A 25230-nucleotide genomic window follows, 5' to 3' on the forward strand; every position below is an offset into this window, starting at 1 on the left:
CATTATATGTATGCACCTTGATAATGACTGTAGGTGTTCAAAGAGAAGGAGTGGTACAGAGAGAAAAGATGGAAATGCAATGAGATGATGCATGGCCTTTACTGAAGGTCATCAGTTTTGAGGAAAAGCTAGGCTTTGAGTGCTATGGCAATATCATTTAACTTGTCAGAAGAGATCAACAGCTTTCTGCCTTTCTACAGCTCTTTCCTTCTTGCTCTCATCTGTACCTCTCTCTGCAACAGCAGTTTTACTATTCTTCATAACATTTCTCTTGTTTTCCAGCCATAGCTCAGGATTCTTGGCATAATGCTAGCATCTTCTTAGCTTGTGATGCAGTGACAGCTGCATCTGCCTTTATTCTTGATGATACTATAGACTCTTCTTCAGACAAAACTTTCTCCTCTCTTATATTCTCTTTTAACATTTCCTTGACTATTAATTCACAGAACTCTTATTTTTTTTGCTATTTTCACCTGTATACCTAATGCTTAGATGCCAACAGAAGTATACAGTGTGAGATATTTTACAAATGAAAACAGCAATTATTCAGAATTCCTGAAATGATGTTTGCTACCTTGATTAGAGAAACATTGTTCTTAAGGTACATAACACTCAGCAACAAATGTTGCTACAGGTGGTTTGAAAAGAGTAAGGTACTTAGGTTTCATCAAGAGACTAAAAGATGTATCAGTAAAAGTCTCTTTAGGATTCTGTCCACATTATGAGATTGTAAAGATTGCCTGGGTAACAGTGCCAAAGCTGACCATTTTAAATTACAAAGGAATTGGATGTTGGGTCTAGGAAGATATTTGAGAAGGTAAAATGCTTACTGCACAAACATGAGAACAATGTTCAAGCAAGGATGTTAACACCCAGGCAATATTATTTACGGTACCCTAGCAATGAAGGGGCAAAGACAGAGGATCCCTAGACTTGCTGGCCCTCCAGTTAAATCTAACGAGTGAGTTTCAAGCCAATAGTAGATTTTGTCTCACAAACTAAAACAACAAAACACAAAAACTCCACAGAATAAGAAAACTGAGGTTAGCAGCTGGATGAGGTCACTGGTGGTTGTAAATATTTTATTACATAAGAAGGTCAGAGTTGAACCCATGCTCACACAAGCTCCAGCAACTCCTCCCCCACACATACCAAGAAGAAGTTAAGACCAAAGTAATAAATAAAGATTGACAAATACTTAAAACTGAAATGTTTAGTTTCAATTTTGTGCCAAGGTTATTAATTTTAAAAAGTTAAAGTAGAAGATAAAATACTGGCAACACAGATAGAAGATACAAAAAATTTTTTTTAAAAGGTCAAGATCAAAATCAGTGCCTGAACAGTGGGTGACCTCATCTCCTACCCTGTGAGGTCTTGTTACCTCTATATATTTCTGTGGGGTTCTGGATGCCCCAATCCTCCCCTACTTTGGGCTTCTGCCAAATCTGTCCCCTTTCTGGAAGAAAAATCTTGCACTTTCTGTTAAATATTAATCTCATTTTCAACTAGTGTTAAGTTCATGTTTTTTACTTACAAATCCATACAGATGTACCACACACTAGGGTTATGTAGATGAATTTCCAAACATTCTTATTACATAAAAAAAAGGTAGAGTCAGATATAGGGGTGAAAACGTGAGAGATCAAGGAAATAGGGAAAGCCACAGCTAAACTGACCTCACCAACTCCACAGCTTCCAAAGGTGAGATACTTCCTGTCTACCTATACCTATATGCCTTGCTGTTCTGCCTTCTGATTTGCTCTCTCCGTCCAGCTACATCACTTCCTCTTCCTGCCCAGGTCTGTCACTTCTTGTCTGTATTTACAGACCTCCAGACCTCCATGGCTAACTAGATTTAGAATTTAAGGCATGTACCACCACACCTGGCTCTGTTTCCAGTACGGCCTTGAACTCACAGAGATCCAGACAGATTCCTGCCTGCCAAGTGATAGGATTAAAGATGTGTGCTAACACTGCATGACTTCCGTGTTGTGGCTGGCTTTTTCCTCTGATCTCCAGGCAAGTTTTATTTATTAAAGCAGAAATAAAATATCACCACATTTCAGGACAAATAAAATATCACCATACCTCTTAAGATGGTGTCCCTCGTAACCACACCCAAAACCATTGCCTGACCTCTCCTTAGTGGCTGGTTTTTTCCTCTGATCTCCAGGCAAGTTTTATTGGGAGACACAGTATATTAGGGAAGACAATACATCACCACATTTTTCATTTTTTTGTCTAATACTAAATAAAAATGTTATAACTAATATAAGAAAAAACTATATACAATAAGTACAATAACTATATATAATATTACGAGCAATAAATATATCAATAATGTCTAGTCAATTTGCATTTGGCAAATTCAGTGAAAATATTCCATTATCTATCATATTTTGATAAGTCCAAAATGTACCTAATTCACTTTCTATCCTAACTATCTTATGATGTCTTTCAATTTTATACACTTTACACCTCTTTAGTGAGTTTCTTTTCTGAATTTCTTAGCAAGGAAAACTGTAACTTCAACTTTCTAATCTTCAACTCCCTCAGAGACCAGAGAAGGAAATATTACCTAGAAAACAGGAAGTGCAAACAAGTGACTTCCAAAAAAAATGTAAGTTATGAGAGAAACAATCAGCTTCCTGGACAGTCACCTGAGGTTTCTCTGTAACATTGTAAAGCAGGTTATACACAAGGCCTACAGCTCTAACACACATTCAGTGCAAGTATTCCATATACCAGATAAACTTGAATTCTGCCAGTGTCATGTCATGATTCAGGATTTTAAATTCTGGAAGTTGCTGGTATTTTTGGAATTCAGCTTCCCATTCTTCTCAGCTTGTGGGTGGCTTCATCTCCTTTATTAAATGCCAGTCTGTCATTGAGAGGCCAGACTCTATCAGCATAGTTACTCCTTCAAGAATAACTGCTCCAGCTACTGTTGTGTTGCACATCAGGAGCCATTGGCCCACTGCCTGCTCAGCTGCCTTCAAAGGAAGAGGCACTGTACCTTTTCTAGATTGCAAAGTCACTTCAGTGATGGTGTCATATTGTCCTGGCCTCAGAGGATGACTATTGCCAAAGCTGCAATCACACTTGTCTTGGCAAGGATCGGCAGTCCCCTTTGTGTGTGTGTGTGTGTGTGTGTGTGTGTGTGTGTGTGTGTGTGTGTGTATCCTGCTTGTCTATTTTGGACAGCATACTGTCAGCAGTCGGTGCGAGGGCAATTTCTTTCCCAGTGGCTGACTTTTGCCACAATGAAAGTTAATTTCATATGCAGTTTCTTCAATGCCCATATCTTTTTTGAAGTAGATTGTTGCTGCCAGGAGCAGATCTGTCTCATAGTCATAAAAAAAGAAAGAAAGAAAGAAAAACTATGTTATTAAAACATCTTAAATGCCATATTCTATAGATTTCTGAAGTGTTGGAAGATGACCTGTCATTCTGAAATATATCTCTGCTTGACCTTGAAAACATACCTAATTTGATTACAAGTTCAATTGTAATGGCTAACTACTAATATTCATTTCTTTATATCCTAATAGTTGGTAATAATAACTTTCAAGGATTAGCAAATTGCATTACATTGTGAAATGAACTGCATATTTACAATATCCTGAACAAGATTAGAAGTATATGTACAGAATTTTCTAACAAAATCTATCTGAAAATTGTATCAATATATATAATTGTATACAATGTACAAAAAATCCAACGCAAAATACCTAAAGCTAGTAGTTGTCTTTTAAGAGTAGATTCAATAATCTACTGTTTTATCTATATCATATCTATATCCTCTCTTTTTTTCAGAATAGATTCAATCATCTACCCTTTATTCTATCATGTCTATATCTTTTTTTCCAGAGTAGATTCAATAATTTACCTCTTATCTATATCTTTTTTTTCCTTTTCTTTTTTATAAACAGGAACCTTAAATCTAATCTCCTTTGTTCACTCTTTTTTCTTACTGTTAACAGTAACAATGTTTAACCAACCATTCTAGGCAATGGCAATTATCCAAAACCCATTGAAAGATGCAAAGATACCCACCTCACCTCTTGGGAATGTGGGCATTGCATTATTAAAATTATTTCCTGCTATTTGGGGGTGAAAGCATCTTTAGGAGATCCTGAAAACAAAAATTTTGGATAAATTATCATTTCCTGGGAGTGGTAGCTGTATCATTTGTTGTCCAGTCTCCATATAATGCAAAAGTGCAGGGCTTATCTCAAGTCCTTGCCCAAATAGTCTACAAGGCTGGATCATCTAATCTAGCCATCTGGAAATTGTCCAGAGCAGTTTGTAGTCCAAAACTGATCTTTGGGTGATATTTGTCAGGTTAGTAGTATTATTTTTACCCATGTGGAATCATCTTTGTGGAGCCCCACAATCTTTTTGGAGACTTCAAATTTGCTGTTAGGTCTTGTCGTGAGTTCCTACAGAAAACTGATAGTGACTCCAACACAAAAGCATCTATAGGCAGCAAAATGAAGCCATTTTTCTAGAATTAGTTAGTACTCTATAGGACCATTAATATCATGACAAAACATAACATATATATATATATATATATATATATATATATTATGTTAATCTTATAAATTTTGTTATAAAATTTATACCTTAAGAAAAGATCGAGGAATCAAAATAGAGCCAAAGAATTATGAGATTAGTGGCAATAGAATAGTCCCTAAATTTTGGTTTTCTTCTCTCCCATATCAGATGGATCTTCTGACATGATACAGAGATTTTGCATTTTCTTTTTAACAAATATGCTTGGATTTAGAGAAAGACAGAGCCATTCTCTAATTCCAAATCCAGCTTTATTTTTTAAATGAACTAGTACTACATAAAGACCACTTGTGTTAAGTGTCTGTAGAGAAGAGCAGAAACAAACATTTAGGAAGACTTATGAAATTTTATATGTGATATACCAATAGGCCAATTTAATCTTTTTCTTGGAACCCTTTTTTATGGATGATTTGTCACTTTTCTTCAGATGTCTTCTTTTGTCCAGTGTTCTTCAGATTCCTTAGCCTTTTTCTTCTGAAAGACAAAAACAAAAACCATTCCACAACCCTAATTTTGGGGAGTTCCCCTTATTGTAGGTTATATTTGATTAAATGAAAATAATTTGTTAGTGGTATAAGTTAGTTTAAATTGGATGGTCATGCTAGTGGATGAACTATCACCTCTTCTAATTAAGGGGTCTCTCTTGTTAATTGAACCTTTATCAATTTTGATGGTATCCAAAGCTTATTTTCTCCTGTAGAAACAAAAACAAAACCTTGACTCTAATGAAACACATATTCTGGTTTCCAGTCTGAGGTCACAACATCCTTAAAGTACATAGGCTGATTTAATTCTATAGTTTTTTTTTTTCTATTATCCAATGTCTCTGCAGAGCTGTTCTTCCTTTCTTAGTAGCATTGAGAAAATTCAAAGTTAATAGCGCATTACATAATCTATTTTTGGGGGGTTTTGTTGCCCCTTTCTGTTTATTTAGCATATCCTTTAGAGTTCAATTTGATCTTTCTATAACTGTTTGGCCTGTAGGATTATGTGGTATACTTGTAATATGCTTTATATTATAATAAGCAAAAACTGTTTCATTTTACCAGAGACATATGCTGGAGCATTGTCAGTTTTGATTTGTGCAGGTATACCCATGATGGCCATAACTTCTAGCAAATGAGCGATTACAGAATCAGCTTTTTCAGAACTCAAAGCAGTTGTCCATTTAAATCCTGAATATGTATCAATGGTGTGGAGCACATATTTCAGTTTTCCAAATTCTGCAAAGTGAAACACTTTCATCTGTCAGATTTCATTTCTCTGGGTACCTTTTGGGTTATATCCTTCTGGTAGTGGAGTCGATTGTAAAAAGAACAAGTAGGATATTTGCTTATAATATCCTTGGCTTGTTGCCAGGTTGTGGGAAAATCCTTTTTTAAACCCTTACCATTGATATGATGTTTTTTTGTGAAATTCTGAGGTATCCAGCACATTTCCTATCAATAGTCTATCAATCTCCTCATTATCTTGTACTAGAGGGCCTGGCAGACACATATGGGATCAGATGTCGGTTATATATAAGGGATGCTTCCTATTCCTGATTATATCTTGTAACTGCATAAGTAACAAAGTTAATTCTGACTCATCAAGGACAAATTCTGAAGTCTCAATATGTAAAACCACTCATTCAGCATACTAAAAGTCAGTAACTATGTTGATGGTTCTGAAAAATCCATTAATACCAACATAATAGCATACAATTCTGATTTTTGAACCAAATTATAAGGACTTTGAACCACTTTACTTCAATTTTCTGATTTGTTACCTGCCTTGCCTTGTTTGTTTACATCTGTATAAAATGTATGGGCTCCAGATATGGGTGTTTCCCTTATAACGTGATTTAGAATCCAATCAACTCCCTCTATAAGTTGAATTCTATCACTTTTGGGATATTTGCTGTTAATATCTCCAAAAAAATTACTGAAAGATCTTTACCAAGTTTCACTTTCTGCCCATAACTTGTCAATGTCCTCCTTAATTAAAGGTACTATAATTTATTCCTATTCCTAATTGATGAGTCAATTTTCCTTTAAAAATCAAGTCAGAGATCTTTTACACATAAGTTTTTAATATTTTTACTCTATTTTGGTAAAAATATCCATTCTAATATAATATCTTCCCTTTGCATTAAAATTCATGTAAGATAATTCTTAGAGCATAAAATAATCAAAGTATAGTCAAGCTTTGGATTCCCATTTTGCACATGTTCTTCTTGTACTTTCCTTTCCACCAAGGCCAATTTTCTCTCAGTTTTAGCTGATAATTCTCTTGTACTATTTAAATCTTTGTCACCTTCTAAGGTTTTGAACAAATTACTCAATTCATCATTTTTTACCCCAACAACAGTTCATAGATGGGAAATGTCTCCGAATAATCTTTAAAAGTCATTAAGTGTATATAATTGATCGATCTCTCCTAATTTGCACCTTTTGGGGTCTAAATTTTTGTAGACCTATTTTATATCCTAAATAATAAATAGAATCTCCTCTTTGTATCTTTTTAAGAGCAATTAGTAATCCCCAACAAGGCAAATTTTTCTTTACTTATTCAAACATTCTTTCTAAGGTATCTGCATTTGAATCAGCTAGTAAATTATCATCCATGTAATGATAAATTATAGATTTAGGAAATTTTTTACATGTTACTTCCAATAGCTGTCATACAAAATATTGGCACAGTGTTGGGCTATTTAACATTCCCTTTGGGAGAACCCTCCATTGATATCTCATAACTGGCTGAAAATTATTATAAGTAGGCACTGTGAAGACAAATCATTCTCTGTCTTTTTCTTGTGAAGATACTGAGAAGAAACAGTCTTTTAAATTGATAAGAATAAGAGGCCGTCCTTTAGGTAACATATCAGGCAAAGGAATTCCAGATTGTAGAGAGCCCATTGGCAGAATTACTTTGTTAATTTCTCTAAGGTCTGTTACCATTCTTTATTTACCAGATTTCTTTTTAATAAAAAACACAGAAGAATCCCAAGGGCTGGTTGATTCTTCAATATACTGAGCATTTAACTGCTCTTGTACCAGCTCTTCTAAACCCTACAGTTTCTCTGTTGTTAAAGGCAATTGCTGAACCCATATAGCCTGGTCTGTTAACCATTTTAAAGCTGTTGGTGTCTTTGAAAGGTTATCAGTTGTGCCTTGCTCTTATACAATCTGGATGGCCAGTGACTGCTCTTTATAATATTTCCTAATATTTCTCTCAGAAACATGTGTTAGTTTATGATTTGTTTCTGAGGATGGAGGGATGTTAATATGAGTATTCCATTGTTGTAATAGATCACATCCCAATAAATTCATAGCTATATTAGACACATATGGCTTTAATTTTCCTCTCTGTCCTTCTGACCTTATCCATTTGAACCATCTTGTACATTGTTTTACTTGAGATAATGTTCCAGTCCCTAACAGCTGACCATTTACCTCCTGAAGATGCCAATTTAGATGCCAAAATTCTCATGCAATTATTGTGATGTCAGCATCAGTGTCTAAAATACCTTCCAAGAGAATGTCATTTATTCAAATTTTTTATTTTGGTCTTTGATCATTATGTTGATATTTTATTTGTACTGAAATGTGATTTTATTTGTATGTTAATAAATAAAGTTGCCTGGGGGTCAGAGCTAATAGCAAGCCATAGCAGAAGCCGGGTGGTGGTGGCACACACCTTTAATCCAGATCACATGACAGACAGATTTCTGTGTGTTCAAATATATAGCCAGCATGGAGACACACGCCTTTAATCTCAATACCAACCATAGAAGACCTGGAGGTCTGTATAGACAGGCAGTGATGAGGAGGTCATGTGGTTGGGTTTACAAGCAATGAGAAGACAGAACAAAAAGTCAATAAAAAGACACAGGAAGTAGGTCTCTTGCTGAGAGGAAATACAGCTGCAGCAGGAAGGGTAAGAAAGATGGTTTTAAGTCTCAGCTCTCAGCTGCTGCTCTGACCTCTTGGGCTTTTAACTCAGTATTTGGCTCTGTGTTTCTTATTTAATAAGACAGTTACATCTACAGATCATTTATAGAAGTTTGCCAAAAAATTCACTGTATGATTTCTTCTGATTTTCCTGTTCTTTCTGCTATAGCTGTTCTATCACCTTAAGGAGTCTGGTCTATTCCAATAGTCATTTGGTTATTTAATTGCTCTGAGAGGGGTTTCTGCGATGACAGCAGGAAGGGACTGAACTTAATTTGCCATGGGGGCCTGTGAGAGGTCCCTCAGGGAGTTTCCTGATGTCAGAGGCAAATGATTACCTTGTCTGTCCCTTGTTGATCCACATCCATTGGTCCAATGGTTTCCTTTACCACACCTTCTGCATAATCCTGAAGGAAGGGGCATTCTGTTGCCATTGTTCCTTGAATAAACATTGTTTCTAGGAATGCTGGTTACAGTACCTTTTCAGAAGACCTTGTTTACCACAATTAAACCATCTGACATTAGTATTTTTCCTCAAAGCTCTTGATATAACCTGTCCTATCCACATATCATCATGGTCATGAGACTCAATATTAATTGTGTCCCTGATCCAATCCTCCATGTGTGCTGATCTTGCGTTTAGCATCCTGATTACCCTCTTACATGCTGTGTTCGCATTCTCAAAAGTCAAAGATTCAATTATTATCTGTCTTGGTTCTGAATTTGGTATCATTATATTTATTGCTGAACATAGCCTTTGTAAGAAATCTGTAAAGGATTCTTTGTGGCTTTGTACAACTTTTGTAAATGACTCAATTTTTTTCCTGCTTCCTCAGTTCTGTTCCATGCATTCATGGCTGCCATGTGGCATAGAATTAGGGTTTAGTTACTATATAAACATTTTCTTTGTATATCAGTATAATCACCTTCTCCAAGAAGCTGATCCTAGGGAATTTCCACACCTCCAGGCCTACATCATTGTTCTACATTTTTAGCCTCCTCTTTCCTCTGTGTTCTCCATTGTAATGGTGGTCTGGCCTCTAGCATTGCTGTAATTAATTCATTCCAGTCCTGAGGGATAATTCTACTAGAAGTTGACTTTGAGTCTATCATCTGCTTTACAAATGGAGAATGCATAGCATATGATACTATATCTTCTTTAAATCTCCTTAAATCTAACATTTCCACTGGAATCTGGTTAGTTTATACATATCCTTGAGCATTTGGCACTTCCTGTAAGGTTACTGGGTAGATTAATGTCTGCTTCCTGGTAATCTGAGGCTGTTTCTCTGTAACTGTATAATTCAATCCTGAGATAATGTCACATTTAAATTCTTCTGTCTGGGTCTTATTTCTCTATAATTCATTTTAACAGATTTTTCTAAAATCAGTCCTGAGATAGGTTCACCTTTAAATTCTCCTGTCTGGGTCTGAATTTCTACATAATTCATTTAACAAATTTTTCTAAAGCTTTTATCTTGGCACTCAAATTGACCAATGTTTTGAATGCTAAAATAAAAATGATCAAACAAATAATATTTGTAATTGATGTTACATACATCTCATCAACATTAATTATCCTCTCATTTAATTGTTTCATTTTTCAGACTGCCTAATATGTTATCAAGCAGAGACCAAATTCCTTCCATTGTAAAAATGTTTCCTATTTTTTTAATGCCAGAAAAAAAATTTCTTTTAGCTAATTTCTCCCTTTAATATATCTTAATTGACTTACCAAGTCTGTCAGCTGCATAGAACAGTAGAAGTCTGAGGGAATTTCAAAGCTAGTGTGGTAGCAGTCTGAGGTGGGAATCCAGAGATAGCCCACCACCCACTAGGAGAGAAAAAAACCAAAGAGATCCAGCCATATGCAGCTCCGGCTTGAGTTATGGGGCCTGTAAGGCCACAAGTGTCTTTTTAGTGAATTCTTGCCATGTTGGAGTGCCAATTGTAGACGAATTTCTAAGTGGTCTGATTAAATAAAAAACATGGAGCCAGACATAGGAGTGAAAACCTGAGAGATCCAGAAAATAAGGGAAGGCCACAGCTAACCTCAGCTCACCAGTGTTATATACTTGCACTCATAATAATTTGTACCATCATATTTATTGCTTTTTTATTTAACATCTGTCATTGAGACAGTCTTTGGATATAATATTTGCTTCAAATCACCAAAACAGCTTGTCATCTATTTATCTTTGAGGTGAGCTCACATTGTATCATTAGTATTTTCCCTTTAGATAAATCCTATGTCATCTTCTTAGCTCTCTAATGTCTTCTGGCAGCAAGTGTCAGAATTAATTCTACAATACTGGAAGTAACTGCCTTTATTATTCCAGTACATACTTACAACTGTCAAAATGGGATGCAAGGAACTTAAGACATTCTTTTCAGAATTATTGCCAAAGCCAAGGATTCAATGCCTTTACACTGCTGAGTGACAGTACATTGGCATTCATTCCTCCATCAGACTAGATACCAACATCATTATAAACATTATTCCATTTCAGTGTCCAGACAGTTTTGGAAGGAAGTCAGGGGTTGTGTGTCAGGATATTTTGCAATCACAAAGTAGTATTATGTGTTGAGAACTTTATTTATTCCTTTGTTAGTAAGAACTGAAACTAGAGTCCCTTCTGGTAGATGGTCATCAGTAGTTGCAAAAGGAAATTGTGTGAGATGTGGAATTTGAAATTTGTTTGCAGTGACCATTCTGAATTAGATAAATGACACTATAGAATTCCACATGTATTATGGAATCAATACATTATATTAAGCAGCATTGGTATTGCATTTGCTCTGCTGAATATGTATGCCAGCCTGTGTAACTCCAGGTTTTCATCAGGACAGTGACTTGCTGGATCGGCGGAAACATTGCTTTACTATGCAGTCTGAATGTGGGGAGGATCTATACTTCTCTGTGGAGTTAGAAAGTGACCTTGCCCAATGGGAACGAGCCTTCCAAACAGCCACCTTCTTAGAAGTGGAGCGGATACAGGTAAGAGCCTGTGGAGTGCAATGTGTGTGTGTGGTGCCTGGGGAAATATAACCACTCACTGAAGTTTGCAAAGTACATGTGCACAGTTCTTTAAGGTTTCCCTCCATTTCAAATGCATCCAACATTTGGCTGTTTTTGAAAACAGTGGATAGGCATGTCTGAATAATCATTGAAGTTTTTCTCATAATAGGCTACTTCCTATTAAATATTTCTATAATTTGAATCTTATATAGAAAATACTCTGGCTGTAGTTACTAGTGAGATTGTTTCCACTTCTGTAGACTTGGCCACATGGCTTCTAGATGCCTCCCCTTCATCTGTGACTTTCATAACAATTCATAGTATGTGAGGCTTTCTTCAAGGGTTACTTATTGGTGAAATTATTAAGGCCACTCCATGTAGTTAAAAGGGAGGTTTATTTTTTGGGGGAACCTACAAGTGAAGGGATAATTTACAGGGTCTGGGAAATATGTGGCACAGTCCGATGGTGTTCTCTGGAGAACTCTGCTCCATCTACCTCCAGCGTCCAGGGTCCAAGAACCAAGAGAGCCCATGCATCTGGATCTCGGGTCTTCAGCGTCCTCTCTCAGTCCCGCCGTGTGTAGGCCTGACCGTTAATGAAGCCTCAATGGGGGTTGGAACTTCCAGATAAAAGCTGGAATGGCTACCCACTATAGTTACTTGATCGGTGGGCAGCCTCATCATTTCTAAGGCTGCCTAACAGACCCTTTCCATAGCAACTCTCCCTTCGTCCTCTGTAACAAAAATACCACTTTATTTCACTGTTTTCTTCAGCTGGCTCACATCATAACATTGAAAAAGCTTGTCATAGGTTTCTTATTTTATTCCTCTATGAGTTGAAGTCTAACACATTTTGTGAATCACAAGTGTCTAGCCGGTATTTACTGAACCGTATATATTTCTCTAGTATGAAGACATATCTAGATCAAACTTCATAAATCTTTTAACCTCTCATGGGAACCTGAAATGAGACACCTCACAGAATTTGTTTTCTGTTTAACCTGGAGCAAGACACAGCAAAATTCAAAGTTGACTAGGTTCTTGCCCCTTGCGATAAATTCATAGATCTAGGACCAACACACATGGACACTTATTTTTAAACTTGTATGATGACAGAAATGAAAGGAACATATCTGGATTCTGTTTAATTTTTGGGTTGTCTCATATTTCATAATATATCTTTGTTAACTACACTAGAAATCTGTAAAAAGTTGAAAGTTGAAAAATTTATATTTTTTTATTTTCATATTTGACATTGTGAATATACTGACAGAAAAAAATATTGTTTAATTTTTATAGAATGACTATCTCAGTTTCATTAAAGTTGGTGAAAAATAAAGATATGAACCTGGCAGTAAATACCTATAATCCCAACAATTGGGAGGTAAAGGCAGATTAAAAAAAAAAGTTGAATGTCATTCTCAACTACATCCAATTTGAATCCAGTCTGTGCTACATAAGACCCTGTAGTAACATAGCAAAATACAATAAATAGGAAAACATGACCTAATAAAAAATAGACATAAAAGGAGAAAACTAATAACTTGATTAAAGCTATTGAAGAAGTCATGAATAAAAATGTTTTTATTTTGAAATAGATTTGAATTAAAAGAACTACATAGTAATGTTTTCTATCTTAAATTATATTTACTTGCTTATTTATATTTTGTTTTGAACCTGTAATAAACTTAGTATAAATACTAGCATATTTAGTAAAAAGGATCCATAAAAACACACATATTGAGTACATTCCATTTTATCATTTTAATTTAAAATTAAACTTTAGAAAATGTAGTGAATATTGAAACATAAAAGTCACAACTTACATAAGTAAAATGTTACATTTCCTAAGTTAAAAGAAATAATATAAAGTAAACTTCATTTAGCCTAACTTTATTGTCTTTATAATTTTACCAGGGTCAGTGAATTTTGGCAGTAAAGGACACATTTGTTCCATAATTATATGCTAACCCAATTCAACAATTACCTCTTTTAATATGATGTTTTAGAGTATATTAACTTCAAAAAGTTATTATATTTACTTAAAATTACTTTGGATTAATTCCATATGTCTTTATCTGGTGATAGAAATTTATGTCCAGAAGGTCTTTAAAATATTTATTCTATGTATATTTTACCTATAGATGCTGTATAATACATAATTATGCAAAAAACCTTGTCAAGTGATTCATGTTTGAGCTTCCATAAAAGAATAATTTTTATCACTTTTTCACACTAAAAGAACATTTCATTACATACATGTAGCAATTAAACAATAAACAAGCATTTTTTATTTAAATGTATCAAATCCACTCATTATATTTTTTGACATTTTAAGTTATACAGTAAAATTTTAGCGGATCTCAACCTAATATCATTTATTTGTTTCCATTTAATGACTATTGAAACAATGTAATTTAATTTGGAATGTTTAACTTTATGAGAAAATTCTAATGCACTCTAACAAATGCAATTTCACCTGGAATCTTCCTTTTAGTGATGGTACAAAGAAATAAACAATTACACTTTAAAAAAAAGTAAACACTGTAGCTTTGAATATTCCTTAATGTTGATAGTAGTTTTAATAAATTACTAATGACTGAATCCATCTATCTAATATGTCCATGTATTAAGGAAATACAATAATATCCAAGCACATACTTTTAGACCCATTTAGTATGTCTCCTAATCTACGATTTAAACTCCAAGTAAACATTTGTTGTAGTTATAAGTTTTTAATGCAAATTAGGTTTTAATTATATGTATGGGTATCTGTGATAGGCAATATATTTTAAATAAACACTATACAAATATAATATAAACATTAGTATTTGAAAAATGCTGAAGGAAATAGCTCCCCCTTATGTTAATTATGATTATAGTCCATCTAATATAGAAATTTAGCTTGAAATGAAATTTAAGTAAAACTAGAAATAAAAATGATTCATGTTGTGTATGAGGCCCAAGTTATTTCTTTTCTGATTTATGTCCCTTTTATATTTTAGTATCTATATTTACTCATCTTCCCAAAATATTTACAAGTAAATTTATAATGCTGAGAATCAAACATAGGGCCATATTCATGTTAGGAATGTATTATACTACTGAACCTCACTCAGGCAGATATTAAGTATTACATGCATAGGGAGAAGATGTTATCTTCCCCTTGATAGTGAGGTTATATCAATCACATGGAAATTAACAGTAATCTCTGTTTTTTCAGTGCAAGACCTATGCATGTGTGCTAGAGAGTCACCTAATGGGCCTCACTATTGACTTCACCACAGGCTTCATCTGCTATGATGCAGCAACAAAGGTAATATGTTCCAGGAGGCAAGAGAAATAGGTTGGCAATATTACCAATCGAAAGTGAATAAAAAGCCTTTGAATTTATTGAAGAATGCAAAATAATTATATGTTGGATATAAGATCTTCATTTTCATTCATAGAACATAAATTACATTTTAATGTGTTTCTCCCAAACAAAATTTGAATTTTCATAGTTAATATACTGAAGTAAATAAATATCATTTTGTCCTTATATGCATAGAAATACAGAAAGATATTATTGATAGGTTATGTATAGGTAGAAGAAATATCTATAATATGTGAATATATGATAGATAGATGGTAGGTAATAGATGGATAAAAGATACGTGATAGAAAGATGTATGATAGATCCTTTCTGAAAAATATAGCTTCATAATTATGAGAACATTTTCTTCCTTTATAAATGATTTTTAAGTGTTTTTATATGACTTTTCTGAATTAAATCTAGATGATGAATGTAAGGACAACATGTTTTTGATTTTTATAGTTGATGTCTCAGAATTAGGTACAGAATGGTTCAATTTGAGTGTTAGGAAATTCTAGCAAGTGTCTGTTATAAACACATGACTTAACCTGAATGCTGTATATTGTGATAGCTTTCACATTTCACAAAACATTCATGCCCACTGAATGAGGAATGTACTTTTTTTTTTGGTTTTTTGAGACAGGGTTTCTCTGTGCAGCTTTGCACCTTTCCTGGAACTCACTTGGTAGCCCAGGCTGGCCTCGAACTCACAGAGATCTGCCTGGCTCTGCCTTCTGAGTGCTGGGATTAAAGGCATGCGCCACCACCACCCAACGAGGAATGTACATTTCTTAGCAATAAAAGCCATAAGAGCTCTTCCTGAGACTTAGAGGCCGGCCCCCAGCTCCCATCTGGCCCCAGACTTCCCTTCTGAAGCACAGCTCCCAGCTCCCATCTTGCCCCAGACTTCCCTTCTGAAGCACAGCACAGCACAGAGAGCTCCCATCTGGACAAGAGAGAAAGACTTCCTGAATCTGTCAGCTCTGTCTGAACCAAGTGTGCGGATAAGGCCAAGAACGAACCACAAGGAGATGGGCAGACGTCAAGGCAGAAACACATACAACAAAATGAATAGCAATACACCATCACCAGGCCCTAGCCCTCCTCCAACACCTAGACCTGAACATCAGAAATTGGAAGAAGCAGAAGAAAATAGCCTTATGAATGTCATCATGAAGAAGCTAGAGGCTCGTGTAGAGGAAAAGACAAAAAAATGTGAAGAACGCTGTAAACAACTAGAGGAAAGGGCAAACAAATTAGAAGAAATCAAAAAAGTCCTGGAAGAGAACAATAAAATACTGAAAGAAAATCAAGAAAAATCAATGAATCAAATGAAGGAAACAGTCCAAGACCTGAAAAGGGAAATAGAAAAAATGAAGAAGACACAAACAGAGGGAATGCTGGAAATAGAAAATCTGAGAAAACGATTGGGAACTTCAGATGCAAGTATAATCAACAGAATGCAAGAGATGGAAGAGAGAATCTCTAGCGTTGAAGATACAATAGAAGAAATAGATTCATCAGTCAAAGAAAACACTAAAGTCAACAAAGTCATGAACCAAAATGTCCAAGAAATTTGGGACACCATGAAAAGACCAAACCTACGAATAATAGGGGTAGAAGAAGGAGAAGAATACCAACTCAAGGGCACAGAAAATATATTCAACAAGATCATAGAAGAAAACTTTCCCAACTTAAAGAAGGAAATGCTTATGAAGATACAGGAAGCCTATAGAACACCAAACAGACTAGACCCCCAAAAAAAGTCCCCTCGCCACATAATAATTAGACAATTAAACGTACAGAATAAAGAAAGAATATTAAGAGCAGCAAAGGAAAAAGGCCAAGTGACATATAAAGGCAAACCTATCAGAATAACACCCGATTTCTCAATGGAGACTTTGAAAGCCAGAAGGTCCTGGACAGATGTAATGCAGACACTAAGAGACCATGGATGTCAGCCTAGACTAATATACCCAGCAAAACTTTCAATCATCATAGATGGAGTGAACAAGACATTCTATGACAAAGCCAGATTTAAACAATATTTATCCACAAACCCAGCCCTACAGAAAGCACTAGAAGGAAAATTCCAACCTAAGGAAGTCAGATACACCCTTGAAAATTCAGGCAATAGATAAAGCCACAGCAGTAAACCCCAACGAAGAAAAGTACACACACATCACCACCAAAAAATAACAGGAATGAACAATCACTGGACATTAATATCCCTCAATATCAATGGACTTAACTCACCTATAAAAAGACATAGGCTTACAGAATGGATACGAAAGCAGGACCCATCTTTCTGCTGCAAACAACAAACACATCTCAAATTCAAAGACAGACACTACCTAAAAATAAAAGGCTGGGAAAAGACTTTCCAATCAAACGGTCTTAAGAAACAAGCGGGTGTAGCCATCCTGATATCCAGCAAAATAGACTTCAAACTAAAATCAATCAAAAGAGATCAAGAAGGGCATTACATACTCATCACAGGAAAGATCCACCAAGATGAAGTCTCAATTCTGAACATTTATGCCCCAAACACAAGGGCACCCACATATGTAAAAGAAACATTATTAAAGCTTAAATCACATATAAAACCCCACACATTAATAGTGGGAGACCTCAACACCCCACTTTCACCACTGGACAGATCCCCCAAATCGAAACTTAACAGAGAAATAAAGGACTTAACTGATGTCATGACTCAAATGGACTTAATCGACATCTACAGAACATTCCATCCTAACAAAAAAGAATATACCTTCTTCTCAGCACCCCATGGAACCTTCTCTAAAATCGACCACATACTTGGTCACAAAACAAATCTAAACAGATACAAAACAATTGGAATAACCTCCTGTGTTCTATCAGACCACCATGGTCTAAAGTTGGATTTCAACAACAACAAAAACTACAGAAAACCTACAATCTCATGGAAACTGAACAATACCCACCTGAATCACCAATGGGTTAAGGAAGAAATAAAGAAAGAAATTAAAGACTTCCTAGAGATCAACGAAAATGAAGACACCACATATCCAAACCTATGGGACACTATGAAAGCAGTACTAAGAGGGAAATTCATAGCACTAAACGCCCACATAAATAAACTGGAGAAATCTCACACTAGTGACTTAACAGCACACCTGAAAGTTCTAGAACAGGAAGAAGCAAAGTCTCCCAGGAAAAATAGATGCCAGGAAATTATCAAAGTGAGAGCTGAAATCAATAAAATAGAAACAAAGAGAACAATACAAAAAATTAATGAAACAAAGAGTTGGTTCTTTGAGAAAATCAACAAGATAGACAAGCCCTTATCCAAACTAACCAAAAGACAGAGAGAGAGCATCCAAATCAACAAAATCAGAAATGAAAAGGGGGACATAACAACAGACATTGAGGAAATCCAGAGAATCATCAGGTCATACTTCAAAAACCTCTATTCCACAAAACTGGAAAACCTAAAAGAAATGGATAATTTTCTGGATAGTTACCACATACCTAAATTAAATCAAGACCAGATAAACTATTTAAATAGTCCAATAACCCCTAACGAAATAGAAACAGTCATTAAAAGTCTCCCAACCAAAAAAAGCCCAGGACCAGATGGTTTCAGTGCAGAATTCTACCAGATCTTCAAAGAAGAGTTAATACCAATACTCTCTAAATTGTTCCACACAATAGAAACAGAAGGAACATTACCAAACTCCTTCTATGAGGCTACAATTACCCTGATTCCCAAACCAAACAAGGATACAACAAAGAAAGAGAACTACAGACCGATCTCCCTCATGAACATTGATGCAAAAATACTCAATAAAATACTGGCAAACAGATTCCAAGACCACATCAAAACAATTATCCACCATGATCAAGTAGGATTCATTCCAGGGATGCAAGGATGGTTCAACATACGAAAGTCTGTCAATGTGATACACCATATAAACAAACTCAAAGAAAAAAACCACATGATCATCTCACTAGATGCTGAAAAGGCATTTGACAAAATCCAACACCCCTTCATGATAAAGGTCTTGGAGCGATCAGGAATACAGGGAACATACCTAAACATAATAAAGGCAATTTACAGCAAGCCAACAGCCAACATCAAATTAAATGGAGAGAAACTCAAAGCAATTCCACTAAAATCAGGAACGAGGCAAGGCTGTCCGCTCTCCCCATACTTATTCAATATAGTACTTGAAGTTCTAGCCAGAGCAATAAGACAACATAAGGAGATTAAGGGGATACAAATTGGAAAGGAAGAAGTCAAGCTTTCCCTATTTGCAGATGACATGATAGTATACTTGAGCAACCCCAAAGATTCCACCAAGGAACTGATACAACTTATAAACACCTTCAGCAACATAGCAGGATACAAGATCAACTCAAAAAAATCAGTAGCCCTCCTATATACAATGGACAAAAAAGCTGAGAAGGAAATCAGAGATACATCACCCTTTACTATAGCCACAAATGACATAAAATACCTTGGGGTAACACTAACCAAGCAAGTGAAGGACCTATATGACAAGAACTTTAAGTCCCTGAAAAAAGAAATTGAAGAAGATGTCAGAAAATGGAAAGATCTCCCATGCTCATGGATAGCCAGGACTAACATAGTAAAAATGGCAATCTTACCAAAAGCAATCTACAGATTCAATGCAATCCCCATCAAAATACCAACACAATTCTTCACAGACCTGGAAAGAATAATACTCAACTTCATATGGAAAAACAAAAAACCCAGGATAGCCAAAAGAATCCTGTACAATAAAACAACCTCTGGAGGCATCACGATCCCTGACTTCAAGCTGTACTATAGAGCTACAGTAATAAAAACAGCTTGGTACTGGCATAAAAACCGACATGTGGACCAATGGAATCGAATTGAAGACCCTGATATTAATCCGCACACCTATAAACAAATAATTTTTGACAAAGAAGCCAAAAGTGCACAATGGAAAAAAGAAAGCATCTTCAACAAATGGTGCTGGCAAAACTGGATATCAACATGTAGAAGGCTGCAAATAGATCCATATCTATCACCGTGCACAAAACTTAAGTCCAAGTGGATCAAGGACCTCAACATAAACCCAGCTACTCTGAACCTGCTAGAAGAGAAAGTAGGAAGTAGTCTTGAACGCATTGGCATAGGAGACCACTTTCTAAATAGAACACCAGTAGCACAGACACTGAGAGAAACAATCAATCAATGGGACCTCTTGAAACTGAGAAGCTTTTGTAGGGCAAAGGATACGGTCAACAAAGCAAAGCGACAGCCTACAGAATGGGAAAAGATATTCACCAATCCCACATCTGACAGAGGACTGATAACCAGAATATATAAGGAACTCAAGAAATTAGACATCAAAATGCCCAACAGTCCAATTAAGAAATGGGCTATAGAACTAAACAGAGAATTCTCAACAGAGGAAACTCAAATGGCTGAAAGACATTTAAGGAATTGCTCAACATCCCTAATCATCAGGGAAATGCAAATCAAAACAACTCTGAGATACCACCTTACGCCTGTCAGAATGGCTAAGATCAAAAACACTGAAGACACCTTATGCTGGAGAGGATGTGGAGCTAGGGGAACTCTCCTCCACTGCTGGTGGGAATGCAAGCTTGTACAACCACTTTGGAAATCAATATGGCGCTTTCTTAGAAAATTGGGAATCCATCTCCCCCAAGATCCAGCTATACCACTCTTGGGCATATACCCAAGGAATGCTCAACCACACCACAAGAGCACTTGTTCAGCTATGTTCATATCAGCATTGTTTGTAATAGCCAGAACATGGAAACAACCTAGATGCCCTTCAACTGAAGAATGGATAAACAAAATGTGGTACATATACACAATGGAATACTACTCAGCAGAGAAAAACAATGACATCATGAGGTTTGCAGACAAATGGATGGACCTAGAAAAAATCATCCTGAGTGAGGTATCCCAGACTCAGAAAGACAAACATGGTATGTACTCACTCATAACAGGATACTAGATGTAGAACAAGGATGACTGGACTGCTACTTACATCACCAGGCAGGCTACCTGGAAAACAGGACCCCAAGAAAGACACAGGGATCGCCCAATGACAGAGAAATGGAATGAGATCTACATGAACAGCCTGGACAGGAATGGGGGTAGTGAAGGGCGAGGGTCGAGGGAAAGAGAGCTTGGGTGAGTGGGAGATTCCAGCTGGATGAACAACAGAGAGGGAGGACAAGGAATAGGAGACCATGGTAAATGAAGACCACATGAGAATAGGAAGAAACAAAGTGCTAGAGAGGCCCACAGAAATCCACAAAGATACCCCCACAACAGACTGCTGGCAATGGTCGAGAGACAGTCCGAATTGACCTACTCTGGTGATGGGATGGCCAAACACCCTAATTGTCGTGCTAGAAACCTCATCCAACTACTGAGGGATCTGGATGCAGAGATCCATGACTAGGCCCCAGGTGGATCTCTGGGAGTCCAATTAGCGAGAATGAGGAGGGTTTATATGAGAGAGAATTGTTGAGACCAAGGTCAGATAAAGCACAGAGACAAATAGCCAAACAAACGGAAACACATGAAATATGAACCAATGGCTGAGGGGTCACCAACTGGATCAGGCCCTCTGAGTGGGTGAGACAGTTGATTGGCCTGATCTGTTTGGGAGGCATCCAGGCATTGGCACTGGGTCCTGTGCTCATTGCATGAGTCGGCTGTTTGAAACCTGGGGCCTATGCAGGGTTGCTTGGCTCGGCCTGGGAGGAGGGGACTGGACCTACCTGGACTGAGTCCACCAGGTTGATCTCAGTCTGTGGGGAAGGCTTTGCCCTGGAGGAGATTGGAATGGGGGGCGGGCTGGGGGGAAGGTGAGGGGGGTGGGACGGGGGAGAACAAGGGAATCTGTGCCTGTATGTAGAACTTAATTGTATTGCAAAATAAAAATTAAAAAAAATAAAATAAAAATACCCTTATAAATAAAAAAAAAGCCATAAGAATTATCAATTTTGGTGATTATGGGGTAACATGTGATAAAGCTAAAGTATTCCACATTTTATTATCAGTTGGAAGTAATCTTCCAACTCTTCTGGTTCCCATCTCCTAGCTCATGATACAGCATCTGCATTGGGCTTCAATTTGCATGAAGGTGTCTTGCCACCCTCTCCTTTATCAAAAGATTGTCTAGCATGGTTTAAATTGAAACATTGCCTCCCACTAGTTTTATGGATTAATGAATAATCTGTTATTAATCTTCTCTCAAATTAATGTGTGCACAAGGATTTCAAAGAAAATCTATAAAAATATGACAGTGACACATATGGGTGAGGAAAGTAGAATATAGATTGTTTAGGAATGAAGCCAATTGAATAGTGTGCTGAGCTGATCACGTGAGCAGGACACCAAGTATATGCATAGAGAAATTACGATGGTTCGATATCTATCACCTGTGATAGTCATTTAGTAAGTCCCTACTACCTAAGGATTGCTAGTGATAGCTTGGTTTTCACAGTAAAACCCAATATTATACACTAGAAGAACAATATTCTGTCACTTAATTTGTGGTCTCTGTGTGACACTTAAAGGATACTCAGTAATTAAGATTCGTAGATGTAGCTAGCCTTCTGATATTTTAAGTTCTATGTAGGCACCAGTTCTACTTCTCAATGTTCAATGAGTTGTGTGGGTACTGTCTTTAGCAATGGAGCCTTGCAGTCAGTTTGTGAAGAGCAACCTATTTTCTTGGCAATAGCTTAAGTTGTTTAGTGATTTCTGTGTGGCCTCTTTGGCCAACAACTCAATTGGGTGTAACTCAATCCCAGTACTGGAAGCTTTGTTTGATGACAAGAAATGGACAGCTGAGGCTCTGTCTTACTTGTTGTTTAGAAACTTCATTAGGATGCTTTCATACATTTTAGGAAGTTTCCCTACTGCTCCACTAATGGCTCTCAGTTCGAGCTCTCTCTATTCACATTCTCTCTGTCAACTCCATGTGCCCTCCCACACTTTACCTGATCCTTCCATTTATGTACCACTTCCAGTCCCTGTTCTCTCATAAAATTTATTGCATTTTTCCCTCCCAGGGAGATCTACGTCTCCTGACCCCATTCCTTTTCTGTATGTCTAACTTCTTTGTGTCTATAGATTGTAACTTTGTTATTATTTATTTAATGGCTAATATTTGTGTGTAAATGAATAGATACCATATTTATCTCTCTGGGTCTGGGTTACCTTCTAAAGATGATGTTACCTAATTCCATTCATTTGCCCACAAATTTCATGATATCATGTTTTTAGAGAGCTGAGTAATACTCTATTGTGTAAATGTACTCCATTTTCTTCATCTATTCTTCTGTTGGGGGATATCTAGGGTGTTTACAATTTCTGGCTATAATTAATAGAGGAGCGATAAAAATGATTGAGCAAGTGTCCTTCTTGTAGTATAATGACATATTCTTTGGGTATTTGCCCAAGAGCAATGTAGCTGGATCTTTGAAGTAGATTGATTCCCATCCTTCTGAGGAAGCGCCATACTGATTTCCTCAGTGGCTGTACAAGTTTGCATTCCAGCAGTGTAGGAGTATTTTCCTTGATCCACAGTGGATTATTTTTCAACTAAAGTGCACTGAACAAGCAATATTCTTTACATATTCTTAATACACACACACACACACACACACACGTACACACACACACACACACACGTACACACACACACACACACACACACACACACTTTGGATAGAAACAAATATTTTCTCAATCTTGGTTATGTACTTAGGTGTACCCTTGAAACTTTTACTGAACTTGTTTTCTCAGGACCAATATTAGATAAATCATAGAATAGAGATATTTTAGATAATCATAGAGTAGAGATATTTTTCCCAGGAACATTTTTCATTTTGCTTGGAATGGAATAGTCTTATCTCAGTGAAGAATTTCTTTAAGTTATGTCTTTGAGAAACATGGGAGTCACCTGATATATATGTAAAAGAACAGATTGAATATTAAAATATAGGCTTTGAAAAATTCATTTAAATTTATATATTAATATTGGAACATATTACTAAATAAGATTAACTTTTATATATTAATTATGTAATTTCTTGACTTGAATGCAGACATTAACTTTGTTGATTTACATTTTCCTTTCTGTCTCCTTTTAGGCTGTACTATGGAGGTATAAATTTTCTCAACTTAAAGGCTCCTCAGATGATGGCAAAAGCAAAATCAAATTTTTGTTTCAGAATCCAGATACTAAACAAATTGAAGCAAAGGTAAACACAAGAAACCCATTGAATTTCCAATTGCATCAGTGTCTTGAAGACGCAATGAGGAGAAGGTTTAGGACCAATAAGTACAAATATTCTTTGTCTACCTTGAAATATTGCTCTGACCCTAGAGTACTTTTGCTTTAATTCTCTAGTGATAGATTTTCACTGAAAGGCATCACTCCAGAAAAATTATATTCGACTGCTTCTGGGTTTTAGTTTTACTCTGGTATGAACTAAAATTATGTGAGAATAAAACAGTATGCTAAGACCTGAAGGAGACATATGACTGTTTTTTCATTAAAAAAATACTTTGAAAAAACTAGCTCTTTCATAATAATCCATCAAACCTTAAATGTAAATATAAATTCCCAAAGAAAATGTTTTAAGCAAATACTGAATAATTGCTAAGTAATTATGTTTTAAAGAAGATTAATTAGTCAATGACTTTTCACATTGCTTTATATAAGTCATAGCGATCTGGAATATGATAGCTATGTTGTTATTTCAATAGAAAGTTTAAACAATTATATATATATAATTATTTATAATTGCAAAAATTCAAAATTTAACTTATTTCCTTTATTGTATAATGAAATTGACAGTAAGATTGTTTGAGTTAAAATAAATCATAAAAATATTATTTCTCTGAGGAAGAAATTGAAAATTTAATCCTGTGACGTGGAAATCCAATGTATTTTTTCTTCTATGAAGTCAAATTACCTCAATTTATTTCTGAAATCATTTCCCTAAGTTCAGGGTGAGTCTTAGACTGAGTTTCAAAGCCTTCCCAAGCATAGCTCTGTGTGATGTTCTATGCAGTTGCTTACCACACTATTCTACTTTCTGACCAGAAGCATTCCTTTTAACAAGCTGATAGCCCTGCTTTGTCTTGTATGTCTGCCTATGCCCTTTTTCTACCTTTCCTTTCTTATGTCTGCATCCTTCTTGAGAAGTCTCTCCTACATTTATATCTGTATTTGCTGAAGTAGAAACTGTGGTCCTAGCTTTCATGTGCTTATTCCTTCTCTTTCGTATTTCTAATGCATGGGTGTAACCATATT

At 35.9% G+C, this 25230-nt stretch overlaps 1 protein-coding gene across 1 annotated transcript in view; it reads left to right on the forward strand.

Annotated features, from left to right (window-relative positions):
• Positions 1-25230, forward strand: part of Sntg1 (syntrophin gamma 1) — a 507378-nt gene that overhangs the window by 459298 nt on the left and 22850 nt on the right. The window contains exons 15-17 of the mRNA XM_059255595.1: positions 11356-11508; positions 14753-14845; positions 24062-24172. Of these exons, the coding sequence (XP_059111578.1) occupies positions 11356-11508; positions 14753-14845; positions 24062-24172 (357 nt within the window). The remainder of the gene's footprint in view (positions 1-11355; positions 11509-14752; positions 14846-24061; positions 24173-25230) is intronic.

Source organism: Peromyscus eremicus, chromosome 2 (genome assembly GCF_949786415.1).
Source record: "Peromyscus eremicus chromosome 2, PerEre_H2_v1, whole genome shotgun sequence".
Lineage (NCBI taxonomy): Eukaryota > Metazoa > Chordata > Mammalia > Rodentia > Cricetidae > Peromyscus > Peromyscus eremicus.